The sequence below is a fragment of the Xenopus tropicalis genome, chromosome 8 (genome assembly GCF_000004195.4).
Source record: "Xenopus tropicalis strain Nigerian chromosome 8, UCB_Xtro_10.0, whole genome shotgun sequence".
Lineage (NCBI taxonomy): Eukaryota > Metazoa > Chordata > Amphibia > Anura > Pipidae > Xenopus > Xenopus tropicalis.
In genome coordinates, this window is record NC_030684.2 from 76,226,206 (window position 1) to 76,243,811 (window position 17,606).

A 17,606-nucleotide genomic window follows, 5' to 3' on the forward strand; every position below is an offset into this window, starting at 1 on the left:
CGCAAAATTACCGATCATTACGAAAAAAACGCAATTGGACGCATTCGGCCCGTTCGTGGGTTAGTAAATGTGTCCCTAGGTCATTACTCTGCACGCATCAATCACTACAAATTAAGTTTTAGGGAGTGATTAAAAAAAAACCATTCAGTCTGATAGGTTAATATTGGTTACTACTTTTGATTACATTAACCTTTATGATTATATAAATGCATGAAAAATAGAATATTTTATTTCACAAAGTCACAAATCTCTAAATGAAAATAAATATGGAATGTTGTTAAAAGCAATAGTTTATGCTTTTATATGTGTTTATTTTGGGTATGTTTTATTGTGCCATTATTTTAGTATCCACTATGTGTTTAGCATGTATATTAATGTTAGGAAACAAGACTATGTAAAAGAATATATTTAAGGGGCATCCCCTATAAACAACAAACTAAGACTAAATGATAATCTTGCATAATCAAGTGTATGTAGCAAAAGAAGGGACCACAACCCCTGTGAATATGGCAGAATTTAGTCAGTACATCATATAACTGCAGATAGCTGATGATAATAATAAAGTAGTAGAGGAATATGTGGGAGGGGGTGAAAGAAGTGAGCGTAAAGTTAGTAATTCAGAATAACATTAAAAATGGGAAAAGATAGATCAGAAATAGTCATATATTGAATATAGCAAAATTGAAATCAATTGCTGGATGCAGGCACAATTGTTAAGATTTTGTATGAGAATTACAATGTAAATAATGAGTAGATGACAGTAGACAGTGCTGAATGTCCAAAATGAAGTGATATGGCAGTAATGTGTATATAAGTTACAAAAACCCCCCAAAATAATGTGTGCTTCTCTATAACTGACCCTTTTGTGAATAGACTGAATATAAATGAATTGGCTTCCCTGGAGCATATGCATTTAATTCATTGCATGGACAAATGTGTTTAGGCGCACATTCACATCCTTCATCTTGTCTTGTGCAATATGCTTTCAAAAAGATTTCACAGAAATCAATAAAATGTCAGTATATTCCCCTGTTGTAACACTTTGCCATGATTAAAATGAGCATTCACTGCAAATAACTTTGTAAATCACACACTTTATATTTAATAATATTGAACCAAAAATAGTTAAGAATGCAAGAACCATTTGTACAGTTTAAAAAAATAGCATTTTGTTGTAACCATCTGATCTTAAAAATAGACAATAGGTGTAAAGCCGAAAATACGACTTCTTGCATGAAAATGTTCGCAACAGTGCCACCACGATACATGATGGAGCGTCCTTAAAAGAGGTGCATATGTTTTTGTTATTGATTTAATGCACTGCTAGTGTGACAAAACATCATTTGTTATAAAGGTAGTGTCGGACAAAGTCACTCTTTCACCATCTGGGCTGAGGTCAACTATTGTTTTGCCTTTGACAGATGTTCCTGAGATGTCCTGCAGAAGACTGTCCCTTCTTTCAGTTAGCTTGGATGATGAACGTCCCATTGTCCCACTGTGGCTTCCATTGGTTTGAGAACATACATTGGTTACCTTGGCTGGTTTAGATTTAGGATGGTTGTTGTAGACTTTATACTTCATAAGCAAGATGAAAATAAAGACTAGGACAGACGCTACAATAATGCCACCAATGATAATAATCATGGTTCCACCTAGAAATTGTGCATGTAGAGACCTGCACTGTTTGTATTCCTGTTCTGTTGTAAATTGAACACATCCAATCACTCTAGTTGCAGTTAGGGCAGTTGTACCATCATCATACACAGCAAGAACACACAGATCATAATTGCGAGATGAAACCAGGTCACTTAAGAAGAATGACTTGCTTGATGAGGGAATCATTCTGCAAGTTAAGAAAAAAAGGTATGGTAAAGACAATGGTAAGTAAGAATGATACATTTCCAATTAAAGAAAAAAAATTAACACTATCTTTGCTTGACTGAACTGAGGAATGATCAGTAGACTTTTTTTTAAAAAAAACTTCATATTGTGAATGAGGCCTAAGCTCTAATGACATCACTTGCGAGCACCAAGCATTGTGTACATTATTGGAGTCACAGGTAACTTAAAACCTCTATTTATGAAGTAGAAGTAATTATTAATTTTAAAATCTATTGATGATTTATTATGAATATATGTGCAGTCACTCATTACTTTGTTTGCTAATAAAGCTAAACAAAAATGTCAGTTATAGTTGGATAAACCTTACAACGTAAGTAGAAAGGAAGGGAAAAAATTTCATTAAATCTACATTTTACCAAAATGTAATCAGAATAAAATATATTCTTAAACATTTTATAACACTGGTTATTCATGCAAGCTAAAGCTCTATTAACAATAATAATTATAAAGCATTCATCTAAAAATACAAAAATTAAATTTTTACTTATACTTTCATTTTTTAGTTTTTTTTTTATTTCTATTTTTACTAAAATGGTGTCTGAAATGCAACTTGATTTTGGGAGCCATTTTAGGAAGTAGCTATGACACCAGCCTTTTTAACCAGGTAGCATCATTCAGGTAGCATTGGAATTCAGAGATGACAGGTCATATATAGCATTTAGTTTTGGATAAAGGCTTTAGTCTATCCAGTAGTAAGCAGGGTGCGTTGAAATTGAAAAATGGAATTGTACACAAAAGCACACTATTACCATAACTCTACCTCTTTCTAATTATCAGTCTGTCAGAATTGCTATTTGCTGAGTCATTAGCTTATTGGAGAACTTGCCTATAGACCATGGATAGTACATTTGGGATATTATATAATGGTATTATTACTGTTGCTATTATTAATATTTCTTAGTGTATCCATGTCTATGAATACACTACAGCTACAATAAGATTTTGTTCAGCCATTTATACATTACTAACCCCAACCATTTAATGTACTTGTCTCATAAAGAAAAGCATAAATATTATTTAGGCTTTAACTCCAATATATAAAGTTATGATCCTTGCTTCCTTGTCCAAATGCTAATATATAAAATGTATGGATATATTTTTAAAGGCAAGGTTCACCTTGCAATAAAATTGTAGCCTCGTAGAGTTTGCCTATTGTAGCCTCGCAGAGTTTGCTTATTGTCAGCTGAATGCTTCTTTTATCGATGCCCTGTCTTAATCCCCCTCGAACACACAATGTGTAAATTAGGACCCCACAGAGCAATTTCTCCTATTTTTTCATGACGTTTCATTTTTTCTTCTATCTTAAAAGAACTCAAATGTTTTAGCTGGCAGGATCAGTGACCCCTGCATTTAAAAGCTGGAAAGAGACAGAAGAGGAAGTAAAAAAAAAAAAATGTTAATCACAAGCCACCTTCATTGAGCTCAAGTTTTAAACTTGATTATAGATGGTAAATATATGTTAGAAGATGCCAATAAAAATGTAGTGCAAAAAGTCATACTGAGCCTGGATACCAGTCAAGTGCAGTGTAAACGGAAATATTTAAGACTGCACTTACAGATTTTAAGAGAAGAACGAAAATCAATTTTAATTGATGTAGAATTGACTTTTTGGGCCTTGGCAAGGATCTTGTGATTAAGGTCACTCTCAGAGACTAAAAAGTTGCTACCTCAGTAATTTGTTTTTTTGATTTTCATTCAAAATCCCTTGTATGTATTATATATATTAAAGTAAAAGCAACAGATAGAATGTAATGTACCTTATCTTGTAAGGTTAAACTCGGTAGGTTTCTCAGCATCTTTGCAGGTAAGCTGTCCCGATAGAAACAAATAGAATTCCTCACCTCACTCCATTTCTTCTACCCACTCACCACTCATAGGACTCATTCACCTTGTGCACAAAGTCTTTGTGTTTTTGAAGTCTTTAGGAGAAAGCCTCAGATTGTTCTTTTTTACCTTCCCTGTGGTTGAAAAGCTTTGCCTATTGTCAGCTGAATGCTTCTTTTATCGCTGCCCTGTCTTAATCCCCCTCGAACACACAATGTGTAAATTAGGACCCCGCAGAGCAATTTCTCCTATTCTTTCATGACGTTTCATTTTTTCTTCTATCTTAAAAGAACTCAAATGATTTTCTTTCCCAATTTGGAATCACAAAAACTTGCTTTTTCTGGTATATATATATATATATATATATATTTAAAAAAACAAAAACAAAAAAAACTTTATTTTTCAGTGCATATTTAGTAGCAATATATAGCAGAAAGGTGCTGGATTACTGTTGCTAAGAAAATACATAAGAAAACTACAGATCTGGTGAGCAAAAAAATAAAAATCTGAGGTTCTAGAAATCTCTGCTAAAAGTGAATATATGAAAATCTGTTTCACTGATGTGTCATGGCAATAACCTTTGAAACACTTGTGCTGTTGTTTCACAATTGACAGCATAACGGTTTTGCAGGTAGGGTAGGTGTTAATAACGTTTGTCACTCGCAACAGAAAAAACATCATTTTATGTGAATAGCTAGACTTAAGTCATTGCTATATTTATGATGCTTGCTAGCACAAGGTGAAAAGTAGAATTTGTCTGAGGTTTAGATGTACAACTAAACAGGTGAAATGGATGGAAGATTTAAACTATGAGGTTAGACTGTCAAGGCTGGGGGTGTATTCTCTAAAGCAAAGGCACTTGTGAGAGGACATGATTACTCTGCACAAGTTCATTAGAGAACATTATATACAAATAGTAGGGGATCATTTTTCCCACAAAAAAAGGTGAACGCAGCAGAGGCCACCCCTTAGCATAGGTGGTAGTAATCCTTCTAACACTTTCTACTGTGCTCCTCTTTTCCCTTTCGTGGACAGACAATATTACTTGTATTATGTACTCTTCAAGGCTCCACTGTACACAACAGGTTGGGTGACAGCTTGTTTAGATAACCGCTAAAAGATGACTGCACACAACAAGGCAGGCAGTGATCAAAACTAGGACTTCTGCTTCAAAGAAAGTATTTTTTCACATGAAAGAAAGAAAGAAATTGTATGTCAAATACAATTTTTTCTTGTTTGCTAATACTAGTCCTTTAAATGCCAAATGTGACAGCTGCATAATAAATAGTTGAACAACAACAGAAAAACTGTATACATTAAATTGCAGAGCTACTTTACTTAAAAATTACAAAATAGATCGCAGGAGGTCATCCGTGCTATCACAGGCAACAAGAAACTATAAATAATAGACAATTTTAATAAAAAATGCAATGCAGGGGGACACCTGAATTATATGAGCACAATAAGAAGCTATACATACTGCAAGTTACACCAAATGGACCTAAAAGCCTGCAAGTGAATTCTGAGGATTATTAGATCAGTGCTATATATTATGATCTTTATTAAAAGAAGATTACTAAGTCCTGTTTTCAGTAATAGCTATTGGAAGAAGTAATCTCATAATTATAGCAGTGTATGGAAAACATTTAAGGATATTATAATTAGTACATTATTTTGGAGTGGCAGTTAGGTGTTTTGCATAGAAAACAACTTTAGACCCTCATGTTAGCTATCTGCAAAACAGTGGCTCCCACTGCTTCAGTTCTCAGTTACTCTTTTCTGATTGCCTTGTTTCATTAGCCTACCCTTAATCCTTCTGAGTTCTTAATTAGCACTTATACTTGGCATTATACTGGCATTACACAAAAAGTGTATTACTTGCTTCTGCCAACCATCATTTTCAGTTGGGGTTGAGATCATTTTCTGGAATTACTTCATATGCCATCAATAATCAGCTTATATCTTTGTCCATCTTTAAACCTGTGAATTTTATGTGTATGTGTGAATGTATGTTTATATCTTTTGCAGGTTTGGGGTGGGATATAGATCAGTAAATGAGGGATACGTGAAAGAAAGGGGCCTCTAAGCTACAGAATAAGTATGGTTATTTTGTACACCAGTTCATCCTAATAGTACATTGTTCTATAGTATATAACTACAAACTACTGTGTAAAAGAAATGCATGATACAATAGATCAAACCAAAGTACATGTGACTGCAGCAATTTTAAAATATGACTCCCTGGGAGGATAAGGTTTATATTCTACTTCTCAGTTACTATGTTGGCTCTGTAGGACTAACTGAAGCTACTGATGAAATATTTAGAAGGGAGGAGCCAGACAAAATAAAATTGCCCATTATACAGATCACCTTGCAAGGGGAAACAAAAGGATACAATATTAGTGGTTCTATTCTGTCAAGGTTGGGGTTGTTTTCTCTGGAAAAAAGGTGCTTGTGAGGGGACATGATTACTCTGTACAAGTACATTAGAGGGGATTATAGGCAGATAGGGGGTGTTCTTTTTTTCCTATAAAAACAATCACAGAACCAGAGGTCACCCCTTAAGATTAGAGGAATGGAACTTTAATTTGCAGCAGCGTAGGTGCTTTTTCATGGTGAGGGCAGTGAGGTTGGGGAATGCCCTTCCTAGTGATGTGGTAATGGCAGATTCTGTTAATGCCTTTTAAGAGGGACCTGGATGAGTTCTTGAACAAGCATAGTATCCAAGGCTATTGTGATACTAATATCTACAGTTAGTATTGATGTTGGTATATATGGTTTATGTATGTCAGTGTATAGATAGGTAGGTATGGGCCTATGTGTGTGCACTGGGTTTCACTTGGAAGGGTTAACCTTGATGGACTTCGGTCTTTTTTCAACTCAACTTAATTATGTAACTATGTATTCTTAGTTGTGCATTGTCTGCGCAACACATCCAGACTTAATTTCCATCTGTTTTAGATAAAATATAGAGAGAAACTGGCACCAGGAAAAACTTACACCAACATATATCACCCCCCTATTTTGTCACCCTGATTTAAAAGGGATTTTGCTTATATATTATTTTTTTGTATCATTCCTTTAAAAGTACAAACCATTAAGTCAGTTGTTGACAAATGTCTTTGCTTCAGAGGGGTTCCAGGCAGAAAAATACAAAGTTTTCATAAATCAGTATTTTGAACAAAAGTGGACATGGCTTTCACTAACATTTTATAGCAAGAAAAAAAAAAACTACCTGTTAAATAATCTAACAATATTTTGTACTGACTTACCAATGTTAATGAATTATTTACCATTAAAAAAACACGTTGAACTGTGATCCTTCTGTATCAGCCAGCCAAGTATAATCTGATATTGTTTATTAAAGACTGGGAGTAATTAATGTTGGTGTTCCATTTCGTTTAGGAAAGCAATACAGGGGAAATAAAAGGCTTTTATCTTTGCTCTCAAGCAGATGTTGTTTTTAGCGGGGCTGTAAATTCCTATTTATCACAGTTTGATGAGCTGCCAGTTCTGTTAACATGTTAATGCCATTAACGCAGCCGGATGAGCAAGAGAAATGTGCTGTGTATTCCCAGAGCTCCTTTCTTACAAATGACATTCTAGTTACAGTCTGTCTTTAATGAAACCTGCAACTAACTCTGGGACTTAAGCAAGATGGCGTACTTTGTTTACTCAGTGATGCTATGCACCACTTCCTGCTCTTCCGTATCCCTATTACCTAGCAAAGTCATATTATGTATTGTCAATATGTTGGAGTTTCTCTAGACAATGTAACCCATTACATGCTCCACTACCATTAGCTCTTTTATCTTCTACACAGGAATTAAATTACTATATAATTTACTTTTTATAAATGTAATTTATTAGCTACCACATTGCTCCTACATAAAGTGAGCTTTTTAGTCAGGGCAAGATTAAGACTATAATCTTATAGTAGCAACAGGGAGCACACTAATATACAATTAACAGTCGATTCTGGTGTCTTAGTCAATCCATAAATTCATTTAAAAAAAGAAACATTGCCAGTGGATACAAACTGGTTACCCATGAACTGAAGACACAAAATGGTATGGTAGCCAAACCAGATATACTTGTTAAATATTGATGCACATAATATTTTAACTTTGTAAGTTTGACAGCAACCTGCCTGTCAAACGCACCTGCTGTAATGGCTGCAGTAGATTGTCTGAGTAGCACATTGTATCATCATCATGTATTTTTATAGTACCAGCAAGTTACACAGCTCTTTACATTAATTTATAACAAACAGTGTTTTACAATAATTTAACAAACAAGGGTTAAAAACTAAAATATAAAGTAGGATCAGAGAGTCCTACTCACAAGAGCATACAATCTAATCTAAAGGGTTAGGGTACATTTTAAACATAAGAAAGATGAAAATAATTGGTGATTTATGATAAGCTGATGTGTCTTCAGTCAAGATACATAAATATGCTTGGACTGGTATGTCAGACTATTTTCCTCCTCTCTTCACTTGACCACTCTTTGCTTTACATTTTACAGTGTATTATCTATCTTTCCATCCATCAGTTTCTCCTCTTTCCCATACATAAATAGCGAATGGCCAATAAATATCGGGCAATTTCATCAACTTTTGTTGTAACAGGATCAGGAAGGTACACAGTGGACTACTTTCCATATTTTATGAATTTTTCCTTGCACTCCTTCTTTCCGAAACGCCCTAAGTCCAAGGCTTGATATAACAATTAGTAATCTAAAAAATAAGCCACTGTTCTTAAAGGCATTGCATACATAAACAGTCTTCCATTTATTAATCAATTAGAAATAAAAGTGTGACCAAATATATTGCACCTCCCCTTCTGAATATCTGAGATTGGACTCAATCTCAGATATTCAGGAAAGCGAGGTGCAATATATTTGGTCATACTGTTCTTTCTAATTGATTAATAGCTTTCTATAATTTTGACCATGCACATCTTCTTATGACTTGTTGATTAATGGTGGTGCTCCCTTTACCATTATTATGGTCTTCTAGTGTTGAACGAATCTGAAAAATTCACAAAGCTGCAGAAAAATAAGCAAAATGCTGCATGACACAACTGCAACTTTTTCTTCACTCTGCGAATTTTGTTGTGGCAAATATTTGTGGCAGTTACACAAAAAAAATTCACCAATGGTGAAATGCAAAATTTCGCAGTGAATTCATGCCTGGGTAAACCCTTTATGCTTAAGGATATTATTTTGCTGAAACAGGTAAGAGCCTTCTACAAACTGTTTCCACAAAGTAGGAAGCATGGAATTGGGACCATGTAATTTTATGCTGTAGTGATTTTCTTTCACTGGAAGACAGAGACTAGTCAAACCAAGAAAACACAAATTGCAGTTTAGACAGTTTAGATGTAATTAAACAGCAGGAATTATTAGGCAATGGAATAATATTTTATAATTTACCAGCCTTCTCAGCAGGATTAACAGTTGGTATGTCGATGACAAGTATATATATTGATGCTAGCAACTGATAGAAGATCTAAGGCTTGGGAGAAATATTATGCAGAGATAAACAGCATAAGGAATGATTCAAATGTCTTTTCTGTGTGCAGCTCCTGTCAAGGTCAATAATAGGCACCAGCCATGGCAAGTATTCTTACAGGATAAAATAAGGAGGCAATAGCAGACTCATTAGCAGGACACGTGTCAGAAATTTGATATTCTGTTCCCTAATACTGAAAGCAACGGTTATGTCACTTGGCTGCTCACAATGCAGGCAAGGGGAAATTTTGCAATATTGTTTCCAGATTCCAGAATTGATTAAAATAACATATTAATCAGAATAAAAAAATATTTGGAGTATGAAGTACAAAGATATCTTTTGCTTTATTACTTTATCCACATAATTTCATGTCATTTGTATTGCATCCTTCCACCTACGTAGCTGGACTACTAATGGTTATAAATAAAACTATACCCTTCCTTTGTCTAAACACAATAACCCCAATTTGTCCAAGGAGCAGACTCCGTTATGCTGTACCACAAATATCCTAGTAGCTGTTAGATGCTTGTCATGCAGGAATGCAGCAACAATGCTTCAAATTACTATTTTTTTTCAAGATTGCCCTACTTACCAAAATTATTCTAAATTTCATTTTGATAAAAGTAAAAAATGAAATACAGAAATTACTGTTAAAGACATGGGGTATTGCATTATTAAACTCTACCCAAACATCAGCTGCTTCTTACCACATGCAATGGCGTTGTTTCTGAGGCTTAGAGAACTTATTTAAAGACAAATAAGGAACAAAGAAATACAAATTAGGCATCCCTATGATTTTATAAGACATATGAAGACTTTCCACCAGACATTGGAATATTTTTGGTGGCCTTTGCTTCCATTCAGCCAACAGACCAGTAGTAAACTTGGCCAGTCAGGCCTTTTGCTCATTTATCTTCATTTCAAGACAGACTTTTTTGTCCTGTATTATAGCATGTCTCATAAATGTGTAAAGATCCAAGGGAATTTGACCCCTGTTGATTACCACTTTAGTACTAAAAATATTGAATATTCCACACAACCAATTAGCTATTGAATTGTACAATATCCTGGACAGCAGCTTTTGCTGGTTGCAACAGAGAAGCTTAAATTTGATGGCACAGAGAAATTAAAAGGATTCCCAAAAATCTTTAACAAAAATATACAGATGTTTACATTTTGGTATTGGTGGTGGTGGGTGTTGTGCCAGAGTGCCATAAGCAGAGAAAGTTAATAATGGCTTACTGAAGTCAACATAATAGACTTAGATCTTCAGGGATGATTAATGTAGTGAGGGGCTGGCAGATTTTCTGCATAAAGCTTTAGTAATGCCAGTTTTAGCATCAAAGGTCAATGAAATCAACTACAACCATATTAATTAGGTAAATTTTGCTATTGCTGCACTATAACAGGTATAGTTAGTTACATAGTTAGTTACATACATTATACATTATAGCAGCCGTGTCACTATTCAGATATTAAAAGACACTGGGCCCGATTCACTAAAGTCCGAAATAAGGAGTGCTATTTATAGCATGCATTAAAAATCTTATCACTTCTTATTTTTCGCTCGATTCACTAAAAGGACACTTGTCATAATTAAGAAGCGATGTTCTTGGCGTTATTTATCTTGCGACGACATATTTTCAAGCAATATATTATGCAGTGCACAACATATTACGCAGCGTGCGATATTTTACGCAGAGCGCAATATATTACCCACGTAACCATTACTTTCTGAAGACTACCGTTCTGAAAATTGTGCGCTCTGTGTAAAATATTGCGTGCTGCGTAATATGTTGTGCGCTGCGTAATATATTGCTTGAAAATATGTCGACGCAAGATAAATAACGCCAAGAACATCGCTTCTTAATTATGACAAGTGTCCTTTTAGTGAATCGAGTGAAAAATAAGAAGTGATAAGATTTTTAACGCATGCTATAAATAGCACTCCTTATTTCGGACTTTAGTGAATCGGGCCCCATGTGTTGTCTTAGTAGCAAAGCAAGTTACCACTTTTTCTGCCCGGTATGAGTCTTAAAAACAATAATTTTCTACTGCCACAATCAGGACAAAACTACAGATTTCATTTAGCTCTAGCAGAAAGATATTTATTCTTCATGAAGGTACCCAGGTTGACAAAGACATGCAATAACTCCCTATAATAACTTTTGCTGCCTATAGAAACTTGCCCAGACACCCATTCTGCTAAGAGCAATGCATCTAGGTGGTAAATTGCCAGCCTTTCTGGTACTTTCATTTAAACATGAAAGTGAGATACAGTTCAAGTAAATGAAAACATGCAATTGATTTTATACACTGATATGTTTTCAGATAGAACCAGTGATCCATGTTTTATAGGGACTAAATCAGTGATTGAAATATGCCCCATGGTAGTTTGTTGCTGCCTCTGTGATGTTACGCAGCTTATTTTATTATTAAATTGCAGATAGGAGGTAGTCCCTTACTGCAAAAATACTGCATTACGGCCCAATGGTTAGTGCTGTTGACTCTCACCATAGGGTAACTATACTGTGCTTGTGTTTTCCTCATGTTCCCCCCATAGTGAAAATAAGTGGTGTATGCATTAGCTTGTAATTAAGCCTACTGTAGTTTATTTGACTGTGGGAAGGAAAATAGATTGTATGCTCCAGAGAGGTGGATTCAGCCTAAGATCCTCCATAACCTTTATATATCCCCAGTGAGACTGAAATGCATGAATTAAGAAGTAGATGAAAACTATCCCAGATGTATTGCTTCGGAAGCCAAATTCCTACTTATCTCTTACTTATCATATGGTCCTGCAAGCAAATTAAAGCCTACTGGTCAAAACAAAAAATCTTTACTTTTTTTTTTTTTTTTATAGCAGTCCAAGCAGGTAATGATGGCAGAGGTATTTACAGATATAAATCATCTCAAAAAGTACAGATGCTTTCAAGTGATATTCATAGCAGGCAATGTGGGCCAATTTTGAACTACTAAATACTGCAGGACACCACTGCACAACATTTTTCTATGTACCATCGACACCTACTCCTGCAAATTACACAAATCCCAGGGAATATAATTTGTCATAGTCAACTTCATAATCAGTAAAACATTAAACATTTCGCATCCCAGATTTTCACAAACACAAGCAAATGATCATCATATGATAAAAACACTTTGGTTAATGTCTAATAAAGATTTGTACAAAGCCATCTCAATCCACCATGCTACATAAGTATTTTTAAATGCCAACGTTTGTAAGGAAAAAGGGCCAAATTGCTAAAAGCAAACTAAATGTACCCAGCCAAATACATTTTCTGGCTGGTTTGAAGAGTGTGTCTGGCTTTTATTTTACATCACGGCTTATTATACAGAATCTCTTGTGGTCAGAGGCTAATGAGTTAATCTGTGTGGTTGACCCACAGTGCACTACTCTGAAGGAGCTAGAGCTTTTCAATTCTCTTCTCCTGCAGGAGTTCACATGGCTCTCTATCAAAATGCACATTTTATATTAATTCATGTAAAAATATGTGCATACATCTATCCGGTAAACATTGGTCTAGAATGAAAAGACCCTTTACTTTTTATGACTTAATGAGATGTAATTATGTACCTGACTTTCTTAGGATAATTATTTTAAGGATAAAAACATGTGAAAAAAAGCTCATTATATTTATTTAGTGCTTCGTTAAAACATGGTAGCTGTGTATCCTTTGACAGCACATATTCAGTTTTAAGTTATTGCCCACAAAAACTGCCTGCTGGCACACATGGGAATGTACAGCTTAATATCTGATTGGCCCCACCAATGCTTAGGGGAAGGCAGAAAAGGGAGACGACAAATAGTATTCCATTACTATCTTATTTCTTAATATTTCTATTGTCATACAGTGACATTGGAAAAGGACAGACATACTGTATGTACTTATTGATACTGTAGACAAAACCAAGTGCATTGGTATGAAATGGCCCATAAGATACATGTATGTGCTTGTGCTTGTGCTTAGTGCGATGAGTGGGATGAAATTAGAAACAACAGATGGAATTATGGAGCTAGCTAATAAACCATGTGCCACCTGCTTAAGCCCAGGGGGGACCCTAATGACTAAATGAGAAAAGCTTCCTAGTGCACAGTCCAAGATACTTTTCTATTAGTTTTTTCCTGTTAATATTAAAAACGTATTGGAAGCAGCTTCAAGTTTATTCTTTATGACCTTCAACACATACAGTACTTGGCTGTGGTAAATGTATGACTTAATCATACCCTTCTCATCTACTGATTCTGCTGTCTAACAGTTGCATTATAAATAAAGTTCATAAAGCCCATAAATTACAAAAATATATTTTCACATACGATTACAATAGTAATATTACATCAGGGAAGACGCCTAATTTTAAAGGAAAAGTCAAATCTAAGGGGGGGTGACAAGTTGTTAGGAACATACTAGTATTGCTAGCCTGAAATTGTGCTCCTTTTCTTCAAAATAAAACCCCACTAATGTTTTAGGAGACTAAAAGGCAAGCGACTGGGGTGCCTAACAGATTGGCACTCTCCAGTGATTTTACCTTTTCATGTTCTTTATTTAGTGGGAGCTCTACAATGTTATGTGCATAAGATCTATTATCTGAAATGTTTGAGATATGTGCATATCTACATAAGAGGTCTTTCTTTATTTTGGGGTACCATTACTTAAGGCCATAACTAATTCATTAAAATTTAAAGAAAAAAAAAATTAAAAACAATAGGATTATTTTGGCACCAGTGTGGATTCATGTTACCAGTTATACTGGTATCAGCTCACACAGATTCTTCAGGAGTAATCCTTTCCAACCCCCCTCACCTGGTAACCTGTAGTAACAGCCCAGTCACCAATCCTTTGGGATATACACAAAAATTGTTGTTAACCCCCATTATTAAAAGGTACTAAAATTGATCCATATATATCCCCATATATTTCAGAGACAGGAAAAGCTTGTGTTGTGATTGGGGGTTTGGCCAGGGATGGAATAGGCTGTTAAATTGTTTGCTTAAATAGGACTCTATGGAAAATAGAATTCTTGTGTTTCTGAGCTTTCTGAATAATAGGTTCTTTGACAAAAGATCCTGTATGTGTATTTTACTATATTTTCTTTATTTTTCCCCACTACTGCCAAAAAAAGGTTCAACATATACCCGTGCTGCACATAAGGTGACACTGCACTAGAAGTATTAGATGAATATCACCAAGGGTAATACATGTGCCACTATTTGGAAGTTATTTTATGTGCTTATTGTGACCACAGAAGCCTAAGAAAAATGGCAACCATTCACTTTTATTGCCTTCCTCTAAAATATGTACTGTTTTAGTATTTATACTTACCACTTGTGCCCATGAAGTTGATCCTTCCTTCCAAGTCAAATACTACTGTCACCATGATTTAAGCCAGTTGGTAAATTCATGCAAATGGGTGCCACTTTCAAAGTATGTATGTTACTTACATGCCCTTTTGTGTTTGACCTGAGTTGCACAACATTGAACACTATACACACAGAACAAAAAGGGAGTCTTTCCTTAATGCCAGTGCAAGGCCGGTGTCAAGTACAGGACACAATTCGACTTAACGCTTGAAAGGACAGGCGTCATAATTAAGACGTGATGCTCTTTGCGTTATTTAACTCGTGTTGACCGACTGATATAGCCGTCTGCTATATTAGTGCACAATTTTACGCACGTAACCATTACTTTCGGACAACTACTGTTCTGAAAACTGGAGGATGCATTATTCTAGGGCCAACACATACTTGAAAAAATCCCACTGCAAAGTCCATGTTGTGTTGCCAAAAGCTCACGAACCACAATTTTCTTTAAGTACCGCCTGCCCCAAGTAGGTGTTAATATTCGCACAGACTAATGCGATATTTAGCGCGTTTAATGCTTCATATGTGTTTGTGAATAATGTGTTAGTATTATTTCTATTTGCTAATTAACGCAATGCCAGGTAAATAACACATTGCGAATATGCATTTTTTTGTGCATGCGATATGCGTCTTAACGCATGCGAAATGACTTTGATGAATCAGTACTTATTTATTGTGTGCTTTTTAATGCAAAAAAGCATGTGATAAGCGTTATCGCCCTTTAGTGAATCGGCCCCAAGGAGTTGTACAAGCACTGCTCCTAAGGTAAAGTGGGCAGAACTAAGTGCAGCTGTCTAATTGGCATAGCGTACTTGCATATATGAAGAAGCCATCATTCTCTCTACTCACTCCCCCATATCTACAACCCTTTTGGAATGATCTTGTAAGTGTGTGTTTTCAACCCACTTTATTTATCTTACACCTTCCTAGAATACTTTTTCTCGTTTTCTTTGTATGCATATAAGTTCCAAAGGGGTAACAACAAACCATATCTCAGTTTTTATATTTCATTGATTTATTAATGTGTCAGTCTACTTGCTGATCATCTTTTTATGCCAAATACCCTTGCTAGCCTTCAAAGTGTTTTCAGTGTAAATACATTTTCCTTATTGAGGCCCTTGAAGTTATTCATTCATTTTGTTTCCTCTCTTTTATTAATTTTGTTTTGCATAAACATAAATATAACACTGCAACAGTCTTAGCCGTATTCCAACTTACACAGTCCACATTGCAACTGTGGCCGAACATGGCTTCATCTGGTCCATCAAAGCCCCTTTAAAACTTAACGCTACGAAAAATGCGCAACTTTTCGCGTAAGTTTTAACGCTACGAAAAATGCGCAACTTTTTACGCAACTTTCGTAATGGATAGGAAAACTCGCGTTTTTACGCAAAAATCGTATTGGTAACGAAAAATTCGTAAAGAATCCGAAAAAATCGCAAAACATACGAAAAAAACGCAAAATACCAATCATTACGAAAAAAACGCAATCGGACTCCATTCGACCCGTTCGTGGGTAAGTAAATCAGCCCCATAATCTGTTTTGGTGATGGGATAGACACATAGATCTTTACTGTTAGTGGGCTTTTGTACCTACAAACTTAATGAAGGACAGGAATGTTTGAGAAATGGACCTTGCTTGCATACACCAATATATATAGGTACTGTATATACTTTATCATGTTTGGATAGGTGTAGCATTAACATAGGTAACTATTCTGACCAAGAAAATCAGTTTATCTAATGACTGGTGTTCTGCTGTAATAGCTACATCCTACCATGATGAGTGTACCCCTGCCCCTTATAAGAAATTACTACAGAAATATAATGTAATATAAAGCACTGTGTGGACACACAACAAAGTACCCATCCACATGTGCTCTATTAGTATAGGGGTGTAGTGATTGGTTACCTAACACCAATACAAATAACTTATAGCCACTATAACTCCTGGGGTAGCAAAGTATTCAACTGATTTACAATTCCCCCCTCCCCCTCTAGATCAGGTAGCCCTAGCAGTCACATTTACAGAACATCTGATTAACACATTTCTGTGCAAGTAAGATTAAATCCATAAATCCAGTCTGCATTAACTCCTTATATGTGACTGCCAGTTTTCATTTCTTATACTAACAGTTATTCTAATAAACAGTAAAGACTTGTGTATTATCTAATTAACAATAATACTATATGTTTGTCTTCATTATATAGAAAAATATTCAAACCAAAGATTTTCATCCTAAAGTAAAACACAAGTACATCATATTTTTTTAAGAATCATATGCCTCCAAGAATGTTATGTTACTTTCCAAAGGGTTAAATGTGCATCTTCACAAGCTTCTCTCTGCAAAGTCCAATAAATAAAGTCTCTTTTATCCTTTGCAGAGATTAACAAGGCATCCTTTCATTCTAGAAATAATTATTCTGTAAGCTGAACCTTTGGGTCACATTGGAAAAAGGAATCAATATTAAAATGTGCATTATCCTCTCACACTATTTCATCTGTGCAAGTGGCAATTTTTTATCTTATTTTATTCTTTTTTTTTCTTGCAAGATCCTCTGGGAAATGAAAGTGAATAGGGATCATAGACTAATCTTCCTACGATAACTGTATCACAAGTGTAATAAGGCTAATTTTGGCTTGATTCCGCTCAGCTTAGCAATGTTAAATGGATTCTTTGCCTTTGATAAGGAGGTAAATCAAAGTTCATTTATTTGGGCCAAGAAGCAAACAGCTCACTTTCAACTTGTGTTCATTACTTTTAATTTAAGATTTGTCTAATGATCAGAGGCAGGAAAACCATGGCTTGAGCAATGTTTTGGCATAGAATAGACCTTTCACCAATGTATGCATTCAACAGGGCATTTTACCACCGGAGGGCAGGAGTAGTTAAAAACTGGCAGAAGCCACTAAATAATAGTGGGGTAAATTTAATAAAAACGCAAAGAAATTTGCTTAAATGAGAATGCATTTCATAATTT

General features: G+C 35.1%; 1 protein-coding gene across 1 annotated transcript in view; it reads right to left on the reverse strand.

The window, feature by feature from the left end:
- Nucleotides 1-1,074: 1,074 nt before the first annotated feature.
- Nucleotides 1,075-17,606, reverse strand: part of lrfn3 (leucine rich repeat and fibronectin type III domain containing 3) — a 273,218-nt gene continuing 256,686 nt past the window's right edge. Inside the window, exon 5 of the mRNA XM_018096347.2 lies at nt 1,075-1,843. Within this exon, the coding sequence (XP_017951836.1) occupies nt 1,324-1,843 (520 nt within the window). The 3' untranslated portion in view covers nt 1,075-1,323. The remainder of the gene's footprint in view (nt 1,844-17,606) is intronic.